The sequence below is a fragment of the Prionailurus viverrinus genome, chromosome D4 (assembly GCF_022837055.1).
Source record: "Prionailurus viverrinus isolate Anna chromosome D4, UM_Priviv_1.0, whole genome shotgun sequence".
In the NCBI taxonomy this organism is placed as follows: domain Eukaryota; kingdom Metazoa; phylum Chordata; class Mammalia; order Carnivora; family Felidae; genus Prionailurus; species Prionailurus viverrinus.
In genome coordinates this window covers 57287642-57299849 of record NC_062573.1, presented here as the reverse complement: position 1 = coordinate 57299849, position 12208 = coordinate 57287642, and the positions used below count along the sequence as shown (strand labels likewise).

Sequence of the window (12208 nt, the reverse complement as noted above, 5' to 3'; positions counted from 1 at the left end):
CCTGAGTTGAAGTCGGATGCTTAACTGACATAGCCACCCAGGTGTTCCAAGGAACATGCAACTCTTGACCTCGGGGTTGTAAGTTGAGTCCCATGTTAGGTGTAGAGATGACTTACAAATAAAATCTTTACAAAAAATTAATATAGTTTTTTAAAAAAATAAAATTTTGCTAACTCAGCCAAACCCCCTTTCTGTGCCACTCTAATAATCATTTCCACCTTTATCTCCCCAAAGATATTTATTCTCCTTAATTTACTATTTATGATTGCCTTGCATTTTTTTAAGACTGTAAGACATATGTAAGTATCCTTAATATATATTTCTTAAAACATTATGCCACAATTAATTCATCATCCTGGTAATAGACATTTAGGATGTTACCAATTTATAGCTATGCCAAGCAATGTTGTTGTAGATATATTTGTGCATTTTATCTGTTTTATAGAAGACTGGCTCTAGAGCTATACATGTTTTCCATTTTCCTAGGTATTGCCAAATTGCTCCACAAATTGTTTTTCCAGTTTATGTTTTATCAGTGTACCCATATCCTCAACACTTGGTATTGTCACACTTTTTATTTTTGCCAAATTCCTGAGTATAAAATGGTATATTATTGTGGATTTAGTTTATTAGTGAAGTTGGAAAATTTTTTCATATATTTATTCACCATTTATGAGATTTTTCCCTATGAATTTGTAGTTGTGTACTAAAGAATGTGATCTTCCCACAAAAGAGGTCTGGCCTTTGCCCTTAGCTTCTTAATCTCCAAACCCTTGGAATGTCACTCCTGACAGGAATGTCTTTGCCTGAGGTCATACCACACAATCTGATGATATTGTGATTTGAAAAACAGTGGCTTACAAATATTGCACTACTGTATTTCTCTTTTCCTGTGGATAATTAGATATCCCAGGACCACTTATTTACTCTATTCTTTCTCCAGTTATCTGTAGCGTGTCAAGTGTCTATATATGTTTGTCTGTTTCTGAGCTTTCCATTCTATTACATTCCTCTCTTTATATATGCCCTTCCAGTTTCACACAATCTTTTAATTGCTATGACTTAATTCTGCATTTTGATTTCTCATAGAAGGAGCCACTTCTTGACTCTTGTTTTTTAGGAATGTCTTAGCTTTTGTTCCTCTACATAAATTTTAGAATGAGCATTTCAAGTTCCATGAAAAACTTGGTAAGGATTCTGTTAGGAATCTGTAGACCACTTTGGAAACAGCTAACATTTTTAAAATAATGAGAATTCTTCTCCATGAATATATTATCTCTGGATTTATCAAATCTTTAAAAAAATTCTTTTTTTTTTATTTAAAAAAAATTTTTTTTTTCAGCTTTTATTTATTTTTGGGACAGAGAGAGACAAGGGGGAGGGGCAGAGAGAGAGGGAGACACAGAATCGGAAACAGGCTCCAGGCTCTGAGCCATCAGCCCAGAGCCTGACGCGGGGCTCGAACTCACGGACCGCGAGATCGTGACCTGGCTGAAGTCGGACAATTAACCGACTGCGCCACCCAGGCGCCCCTAAAAAAATTCTTTAATAAAGATACAGTAAAACCTTGGATTGGGAGTAACTTGTTCTGTGAGTGTTTTGCAGGACGAGCAAATGTTTCTGATAAATTTCAACTTGATAAACCAGTGATGTCTTGCAATACAAGTAGTATGTGTTGCCACATGAACACAGCTGAGCCAATGGTTCTTGAAATTTGCTTTAATATTCAAGTGCTTTGGATTACAAGCATGTTTCTAGAACAAATTATGCTAGCAAACCTAGGTTTCACTGTACAATTTTCTTGTAAAGGTTTAACATGTTGGATTTATTCCTGGGTCCCTTATATGTTTTATTGCTCTTATAGGTGTTTTAAAAAACATTTTAATATTTATTTTTGAGAGAGAGAGAGACCAAGTGTGAGCGGGGGAGGGGCAGAGAGAGAGGGAGACACAGAATCTGAAGCAGGGTCCAGGCTCTGAGCTGTCAACACAGAGCTGGATGCAGAGCTCTAACCCACAAACCGTGAGATCAGGTGACCTGAGCCGAGTTGCAGGCTTTACCAACTGAGCCACTGAGGCGCCCCTATAAATGATTTTAAAATCAGTTTTCCTGTTCATAATTAAGGGCTTATAGCAACTCAAACTAAATCAAATATTCATATCACATCCAGCAACTTATTAAGAATTTGTCTTTTTTTTTTTTTGAGAAATAACCCAATTTATTTTTTTTAACGTTTATTTTTTTTTATTTTTGAGACAGAGAGAGCATGAACAGGGGAGGGTTAGAGAGAGAGGGAGACACAGAATCTGAAACAGGCTCCAGGCTCTGAGCTGTCAGCACAGAGCCCGACGTGGGGCTCGAACTCATGGACGCGAGATCATGACCTGAGCCGAAGTCGGATGCTTAACCGAATGAGCCACCCAGGTGCCCCAAGAATTTGTCTTTAGATTAGTTTTGTTTTTCTACATAGACAGTCATGGCATATATAATAAATGAGAGAGTTTTAGTTCTTCTTTTCTAAATCTTATACCTTTATTTGTTAGTTTTGTTGTGGTTTTGCACTGGCTAGAACTCTGGTATAATGTCAAAAACTAGCAGTAATAGTGGGCACCCTCATCATATTCCTTTTTTCAAAGGAAGAGTTATAGTATTTTTCCATTAAATATAATAAATGTTGAAGGTTTTTGGCAGACAGTTTTTATCAGATTGAGGAAATTGTCTTTAATTCCTAGATTGCTTAAAATTGTTTTTTTTAAGTATAAACAGATGCTAAATTTTATCATATGTTTTTTCTGTTTCTTTGAAATAACTATGCATTTTTTTCTTCCTTGAATGTATTAATATGGTGAATTATTTTAATTTTTACTGTAAAATAAAATTTGCATTTCTGGGATAAACCCTACTTTACTGTGGTAAATTAAATATTTTACATATTGTTTGATTCTGTTTGCCAATATACAACTTAGGAATTTTTCATTTATTTATGGGAGAGTCCAACCTATAATTTTCCATTCTTATATTATCCTACTCTGATTGAAGTAAAACAAGGTAAAATTAGCCTCATTTTCTCTTCTCAGAAAGTTTGTATAAGATTGGAAGTGTTGGGGCTCCTGGATGGCTCAGTTAGTTGAGTGGCTGACATTTGACTGGCTCAGGTCATGTTCTCACAGTTGGTGAGTTCAAGCCCTGCGTCAGGCTCTTGAACTGATAGTACAGAGCCTGCTTGAGATTATCTCTTTCTCTCCCTCTCTCTCTGCTCCTCTCCCACTCGTTCACTCTCTCTCAAAATAAATAAACTTAAAAAAAAAAAAAAAGATTGCAAGTGTCTTTACTTCCTTAAAAATTTGATTTAAAAAAATGGTAGAATTCAAATTCTTACTAAACCTTCTTCATCTGGGTGTTTTCTTTGTGGGAAGGAACTGCTGATCTTCAACTACTGATTCAATTTTAAATGGTTATAGGGGCGCCTGGGTGGCTCAGTCAGTTAAGTGTCTGACTTTGGCTCAGGTCATGATCCTATAGTTTGTGGGTTAGAGCCTCCAGTCAGGCTCTGTGCTGACAGCTCAGAGAGTGGAGCCTACTTCGGATTCTGTGTTTCCCTCTCTCTCTGTCCCTCCCCTGCTCATGCTCTGTCTCTCTCTCAGAAACAAATAAATGTTAATAAATAAATAAATAAATAAATAATCATAAGTCTAGGGCCACATGGGTGGCCCATTGGTTGTGCGTCAGACTCTTGGTTTTGGCTCAGGTCATTCATGGTCTCATGGTTCGTAGGATTGAGCCCTGCATGGTGCTCCTCGCTGACAGCACAGGGCCTGTTTGGAATTCTCTCTCCCTTTCTCCTTCCCCTCCCCCATGCACTTGCGCTCTCTCTCTCTATAAAAATAAACCTAAAAAAATCACTTCCTTTAAAAAAGAGTTTTAAGGCTATATAGGTATTCTATTTTTAAAGATTTTTATTTATTTAAAAAAAATTTTTTTTAACGTTTATTTATTTTTGAGACAGAGAGAGACACAGCATGAACGGGGGAGGGGCAGAGAGAGAGGGAGACACAGAATCGGAAGCAGGCTCGAGGCTCTGAGCCATCAGCCCAGAGCACGACGCGGGGCTCGAACTCGAGGACCGCGAGATTGCGACCTGAGCTGAAGTCGGACGCTTAACCGACTGAGCCACCCAGGTGCCCCTTAAAGACTTTTAACAGTTATTTAAAGTTATTTAAATAAAACATTCTTTTTCTCTAAATTTTCAAATTTATTAGCATAAAGTTCAGAGTGTTTTTAATCTCTGCTATCTTTGTAGTTGTCCCTTTTTTATTTCTAATATTTGTACCTTCTTTTTCCTTCAACAGCTTTGCCACAGGTTTGTCTACTTTATTAGCAAATTTAGCCTATGGAGTTGCCCTGTTGTATCTCTGTCTGATATTTAATCAATTGCCACTCCTTACTTAGCTCCTTTCATTGTTTTTCATATGGGTTTAGTTTGTTGCTTTCTTAACTTCTTAACGTTGAACACTTAGTCTATTAATTTCTAGCCCTTTTTTTTCTTTTCTAATATGAGAGTTTAGGGGTATAAATTTACATTAAAATACCATTTTTTAAGAATTCCACAAGTTATTGTCACTATTCAATTCTAATTCTTCACATCTATCACATTTTCTTTGTCCCATGAAGTTTTAGCGTTGTTTTTTCTTTTAATTAAAAATGACTAGGGGTGCCTGGGTGGCTCAGTAGGTTAAGGGTCTGACTCTTGATCTCAGCTCAGGACTTGATCTCAGCGTTGTGAGCTAAGGCCCCATGTTGGGCTTCATGCTGGGCTTGGAGACTACTTAAAAAAATGTCTACAAGGGTGCCTGGGTGGCTCAGTCCGTTAAGTATCTGTGGCTCAGGTCATGATCTCATAGTTCATGAGTTTGAGCCTTATGTCAGGCTCTGTGCTAACAGCTCAGAGCCTGGAGGCCGCCTTGGATTCTGTGCCTCCGTCTCTCTCTGCCCCTCCCCAGCTCATGTTCTGTGTCTCTCTCTCTCAAAAATAAACATTCAAAAAAATTTTTAAAAAATGTCTACAGAGGGGCGCCTGGGTGGCGCAGTCGGTTAAGCGTCCGACTTCAGGCAGGTCACGATCTCGCGGTCCAGGAGTTCGAGCGTCAGGCTCTGGGCTGATGGCTCAGAGCCTGGAGCCTGTTTCCGATTCTGTGTCTCCCTCTCTCTCTGCCCCTCCCCCGTTCATGCTCTGTCTCTCTCTGTCCCCAAAATAAATAAATGTTGAAAAAAAAATTTATTAAAAAAAAAATGTCTACAGAGGGTTTGGTTTGATTTTGGTATTGATTTCTAATATAGTTACATTGTGGTTTTTTTTTTTTTTTTTTTTTTTTTTTTTTTTTTTTTGTGAGCCTGGGTACACGTGGGGAGGGAGAGGGAGGGAAACAGCAGAGAGAAGAGAAAGAGGAAGAATCCCAAGCAGGTTTTGAGCTATCAGACTGAAGCCCCACGCAGGGCTTGATCTCACAAACTGTGAGATCATAACCTGAGCCGAAATCAAGAGTCACGAGGCACCCCAAATACAGTTGTATTGTGATACCTATAGAACATGGTTTGTATAAACTTGAATTTTTTAATTTATTGAGCTATACTTTAAGGATAATATATGGTTAATGTTTCATGTGTTCTTGAGAAAGATAGGATTTTTATTTTTAACCTATTGTTTTACATTTGTTCATTAAATCAATTTATTATTTGCATTATTCAACTATTCTTTATTCTTACTATTATTTTATTTGCTTCATCCATCAATGAAGATCATCAATAAGGTGGCCATATAATTTATGGTCCAAACATTTGAGAGTGAAAAAAGATGTGAAAATAATTGTTTATTAATAAAAATTAAATATACATAAAAATAAAATAATTTATTGAAACACTTATTGACTGACAATTGTTTCAATGTTAAGGGACATCTAAAATTGTTCTATTCAAAAACTATTTTATTTTAGTGTATTCTTTTTTTTTAAGTTTATTTTATTTTGAGAGAGAGACAGACAGAGAGAGAGAAAGCAGGGAAGGGACGGGGGCAGGGAACAAAGGATCTGAAGCAAGCTCTGTGCTGACAGTAGGGAGCCTGATGTGGGGCTCAAACTCACAAACTGTGAGATCATGACGCAAGCCAAAGTCGGATGCTTAACTTACTAAGCCACCCAGGCAGCCTTTTCTTTTTTTTTTAGAGGAGAGAAAGAGCATGAGCAGGGGAGAGGGGTAGAGAGAGAGATCATCTTAAGCAGGCTCCATGCTCAGCACAGAGCCTAAGCCTAATGTAGGGCCTGATCCCATGAGCCTGGGATCATGACCTGAGCTGAAATCAAGAGTCCGATGTTCAACCTAATGAGCCACCCAGATGCCCCCCAAAAATATTTTAAAAATACTTTCTAAAAATTCTAAATTATACATATTTATATACTTCAGTCCATTTCTAAGCTGAGTCTGTCTCTAATGCCAAGTCATTGGTATTTTTCTGAAAACTATTTTTTAAATATTGTTTTATTTTTAATTTAAATTATTTTTAATTTCATTTAAATAAAATTCTCTGCAACCTTCTCTAATGTTGGATTTTATAGTTAATTGACTTGGAATTGTAGACCTCTTCATTTGATTTTTCTCTGTAGTCCACATTTCAAATGGAAAATATACTGTGTCTTTAGGTACTGAAGTACCTGGTAAACTCCAGAAAAATATTGTTAAATGGAGGGTATTTAAAGGCCATTTTTTAAAATGTTTATTTATTTTTTAGAGAGAGACAGGGAGGGGCAGGGAGACAGAGAGAGAGGGAGACACAGAATCTGAAACAAGCTCCAGGCTCTGAGCTGTGAGCACAGAGCCTGATGAGGGGCTTGAACTCATGAACTGTGAGATCATGACTTGAGCCAAAGTTGGATGCTTAACTGACTGAGCCACCCAGGCGCCCCTAAAGTCCATTTTTTTTGATACCAAAAAATATTACAGCCCTAACATTTTCAAATATGTACTGTCTTTTGCTTCCACTCAGTACCTTTCTTCAACACATAATTTTTACAAGATAAAACTCATCAAATAAATTCTCCACTTAAAATTCTTTTGAATGTTCTACCATATTTTTATGATAAATAATCAGAGGCCATTTTGTTCCTTTTTTTTTCCATTTCATTATTATTTTTTTAAAGTTAGCTCTATACCCAATGTGGAGCTTGAACTCATGACCCTGAGATCAAGAGTGGCATGCTCTACCAACTGAGCCAACCAGGTGCCCCTCCATTTCATTCTTTCAAAATTAAATCTTATTCTATTTGAGTTTTCAATTATTTATTCTGTTTAGTTTCCTTCTCATTTAAAAGCCAGATTTCAATGTCTTCCTATTTGTAAGGTTTGTTTTCAATCATATGATTTGCTAAAAGTTCAAAATGAAAGTTTTTTGGCACACCATTCATTAAATAAACTCACTAAAGATTTCCAACTTAAACAATAGAAATCAAAACATGTAAGGACCCATTCACAAAAAAAGAAAAAAATATCCACAATCAGGACAACACAGGTTGATTTACAAAACTGTTCTTTAACACTCCAAATGTTTCTAATGTCTGCTCAATAGTGGATTTTGTTGTTGAAGGTCCAGGCTGCCATGCTTTTTTTTTTTTTTAATTATTTAACATCAGCTGCTCATAGATATTTTTTCTTTTGGTTATTATGTGTATACATGTTTAAAAATTGGTAAATTTTGTCAAAACTACAATGAGGTACCACTTTATACCCATAAGAATGGCTATTATAAAAAAAAAACAAGAGGGGTGCCTGGGTGGTTTGGTTGAGCAGCTGACTCTGCTCAGGTCATGATCCCATGGCTTGTGAGTTCGAGCCCTGCATGGGGCTCTGTGCTGACAGCTCAGAGCCTGGAGTCTGCTTCAGATTCTGTGTCTCCCTCTCTCTCTGCTCCTCCCCTGCGCGCGCTGTCTCTCTCTCAAAAATAAATAAACATTTAAAGAAATTTAAAAACTAGAAACAAATGCTGGTGAGGATATAGAGAAATTGGAACCCTTGTACATTGCTGGTGGGAACATAAAATGGTGCAGCTTCTGTGGAAAACAGTATGGCAGTTCCTTACACACAGAATGCCCCTATTATCCAGCAATTCCACTTCTGGATATATACACAAAAGAATTGAAAGAAAGGAATCAAACATATTTGTATACCAAGGTTGACAGCAACATTATTCACAATAGCCCAAAAGTAGAAATAACCTAAATGTCCACTGAGGGATGAATGGATAAATAAAATGTCTATACATACAATAGAATATAATTTAGCCTTAAAAAGGAATGAAATTCTGGTACATGCTACAACATGGATGAACCTTGAGGACTTTATGCTAAGTGAAATCAGATAGACATAAAATGATAAATATTGTATGACTCCATAAATTTACAGAGGCAGAAAGCAGAACAGTGATTACCAGGGGCTATGGGCAGGGAGCAATGAGAGTTATTTAATGGGTACAGAGTTTCAGCATGAGATGATGACAAAATTCTGGAGATGGGTAGTGGTGATGATTACATAACACTATGAGTATACTTAATGTTATGAACTGTAGATTTTAAAAATGGTTAAGATGGTAAGTTTTTATGTATATTTTATCACAATAAAAATGTTTTAAAAAATTTAATAAATTTTTTTTAATTTTTTTTTCAACGTTTATTTATTTTTGGGACAGAGAGAGACAGAGCATGAACGGGGGAGGGGCAGAGAGAGAGGGAGACACAGAATCAGAAGCAGGCTCCAGGCTCTGAGCCATCAGCCCAGAGCCCGACGCAGGGCTCGAACTCACGGACCGCGAGATCGTGACCTGGCTGAAGTCGGACGCTTAACCAACTGCGCCACCCAGGCGCCCCAAAAAATTTAATAAATTTTAACAACTATAATATTTATTTTGACTGACAGCTTGGACACAATTATATATATATATGATATATGTGATATATGTGATATATCATATATATATCACATATATATATCACAACCAAGTTCCAAGTACACTGTGCTCCATAGATTTCATAATTTAGTATGAACATTGTTTTTATCACAGTATATAATCATTTAGATTTATATAATACTGATATAAAACTGGCATCTGGGAACTGTTTTCAAAGTTTTCTGCTAATAGAGCTAATATATGAATAGCTGCCATTCCACTTTTTATACGGGTACAAGAAAACTTGGAAGTGAAAATGAGCAAAATTAATTTAAAAGGACTCTGTTCTAAATTAAAACTAGGTGTGCATGAATGTCTCAGTTGGTAGAGCATGCAACCCTTGATCTCAGGGTTGTGAGTCCAAGCCCCATGTTGGGCATGGAGTCTACTCAAAAAAAATAAATGAAAAATAAATGTTCACAGAATGATGTGTAAATGTACCTTATGTAACTGTACATCTTTAATTATTTTCTGGAACACTCCTCTTAAAATAACTGGTAACTTTGGAGTAGATGATGTTTCTTCTTTAGAAAGCTTGTCTCCAAGTTTCACATGGTCCATGTTATCACTCTGGCCCCACTGGTAGATGGTAACACAAATAAGCATTTTATGCTGGTTACTAGCTTATCATCAATCTTCTTGAGAAACAAAAGCATTTGGTTTTTAAACATGCAGTCCATTAAGAAAAAATTTTTTTAGTAAAAAAATTAAAAAAAAATTTTTTTTAACGTTTATTTATTTTTGAGACAGAGAGAGACAGAGCATGAACAGGGGAGGGGCAGAGACAGAGGGAGACACAGAATCTGAAACAGGCTCCAGGCTCTGAGCTGTCAGCACACAGCCCGACGTGGGGCTCGAACCCACGGACCATGAGATCATGATCTGAGCCAAAGTCGGACGCTTAACGGACCAAGCCACCCAGGCGCCCCAGTAAAAAAATTTTTTAAGGGGGGGTGCTTAGGTGGCTCAGTCGGTTAAGCATGTGACTTCGGCTCAGGTCATGATCTGTTTGTGGGTTCGAGCCCCACATTGGGCTCTGTGTTGACAGCTCAGAGCCTGGAGCCTGCTTCAAATTCTGTCTCCCTCTTTCTCTGCCCCTCCCCTTGCTCGTGCTGTCTCTCAAAATTAAATGTCAAAAAATTTTTTTAAACATGTACGTTCATGTTATTAAAATTCTTGTTGCCCCAGTAGTTCACTGCAGGAGCCTTACAACACACTTCCTCACTGGGATCCTTGGTCTATGGATGGATCTGGGATCCCAGGTCTCAGGCTTAGGTCTCAGGCACTACTTTAGGCAGTGGTCTTAGTCTTAACTCTCTACTACACAAAGCCTTTGAGTTGGCCAAAGAACATTCCTGGATGAGCACAAACTTCAGGGCAGCCCATGGCTTCAAGGCATGTTTCTGCTTCTAGCCCTGATGGTTTCCTCACTTTCTTATTAAAAGTTAATTTAAGGGGCGCCTGGGTGGCTCAGTTGGTTGAGCGTCCAACTTCAGCTCAGGTCACGATCTCACGGTTTGTGAGTTCGAGCCCCGCGTCAGGCTCTGGGCTGATGGCTCAGAGCCTGGAGCCTGCTTCCGATTCTGTGTCTCTCTCTCTCTCTGCCCCTCCCCCATTCATGCTCTGTCTCTCTCTGTCTCAAAAATAAACTTTAAAAAAAAAATTTAAAAAGTTAATTTAATAAAAAGAAAAAAGATGTTTCTTCTCTGTGAAATGGGCATGATGGGGATGTCAATTCTATAGAGCACTATGTAAAGCACTTGGAACACTACTTGGCAAATAATTAGCACTATAACAGGGCTAGATGGTATTCTTTTGACAGTAATTTCTATGTATATATTATAGGAAGGTTTTCAAAATTTGGAGTCTAGTATATTATTGGGTATGCAGCATGTTTACATATTTCACAGTAACTACCAGAAATATTTTTTGTTTTAAATATGTTTGTTTGGGTCAGCAATTTACCACTGCACTGTATTTATGTAACTGAACCTCCCTGAAGCCACATAAAGAACATTTGTGTATCTTAGAAAAATGTGGTGTAAGTTTATAAATATATGAATTTTTGTGTAAGCTCTGATTCAGCAGTTTTAAGTGTAAAATCAGCAAAGGGATCTGGGTCACCAGTCTTCCCTTACTATAAAAAATAGCACAAAATTGCTTAATTTTAAATGTCATGAGGAATTTTGTTTTTATTGGTTAAAAACATGATTGTTTAATGTATATATACATGAATGTACATTAAAGTATTTGGATATTTAAAATATATTTTGTGTGTGTGACCTCATATGCTTGATATAAAAGTTTATAAGTTCAAAACAGTGTATATTTGCTACTAATTACCAAGATTTTGATCTTGCTGTACTTTTTTCATCAGAATTTCTGGGACACTTCCCAAGTAAACCTATTAACATTCTAGAAAAATAAAAGATAACAGTACACTAAATAAAAGCAATTTGGCAAGCAAACCAGTGTACATTTAAGTTACAAAGTTTTTAGTTTAAACAATTCTTAAAATTCTTTCAAAAAGCATATTGAGCCATATCTTAAATATATATTAAATATATAAAACATTGTTTTTCTCCTTTTACTCTTTCCACCACCACCCCCCTCCCCTCGCCAAATCCTAGTGAAATGGATACTGTGTGTGTGGTACAAGGTGCTTTGAACACAGGCTATACAGGTTTGGTTTGCAATATTTCCTCTAAGTAAAGCAATGTGGAAGGAAACATGTAGACAGTTGCATTTATATGCAACTTTGTGAAGCTTCCTATATAGGAATATATTCTTCATATAATTTTTAAATAACTTTTCCTGGCTAAAAAAAATGAATCATGCTCATTATAGAAAGGAGATAAAGGAAAATATGGAAAAGAAAATAAAGATACTGTAATCCTACCATATAGAGGTACCTACTGGCAATAACCTGGTGTGTTTATATCCTGTCTTTTTTCCTAAGTATGCAAAAATATAAACATATACATAAAAATATGATTACATTATTTACAGTATTTGACACCCTGCTTTTTCACTGGATAAAATGGTCCTGAGTTGCTTACCTTTCCCTTTATATGTTCTTCATAAGAATTAGGGCCAATAGGGGCGCCTGGGTGGCGCAGTCGGTTAAGCGTCCGACTTCAGCCAGGTCACGATCTCGCGGTCCGTGAGTTCGAGCCCCGCGTCGGGCTCTGGGCTGATGGCTCAGAGCCTGGAGCCTGT

At 37.0% G+C, this 12208-nt stretch overlaps 1 protein-coding gene across 11 annotated transcripts in view; it reads right to left on the bottom strand.

The window, feature by feature from the left end:
- The window catches only part of PRXL2C (peroxiredoxin like 2C), a 58052-nt gene that overhangs the window by 35807 nt on the left and 10037 nt on the right, over positions 1-12208 (bottom strand). For 5 of the 11 annotated variants that reach the window (XM_047829092.1, XM_047829095.1, XM_047829094.1 and 2 more), the window contains one exon: positions 8946-9568. The exons of 3 other annotated variants lie outside the window; for them this stretch is intronic. In XM_047829092.1, the coding sequence (XP_047685048.1) occupies positions 9407-9568 (162 nt within the window). In that variant the 3' untranslated portion in view covers positions 8946-9406. Of the gene's footprint in view, positions 1-8945; positions 9569-12208 lie in introns of those variants that run through there. 3 more of the 11 variants (XR_007146098.1, XM_047829093.1, XM_047829100.1) reach the window with 2 other exon arrangements.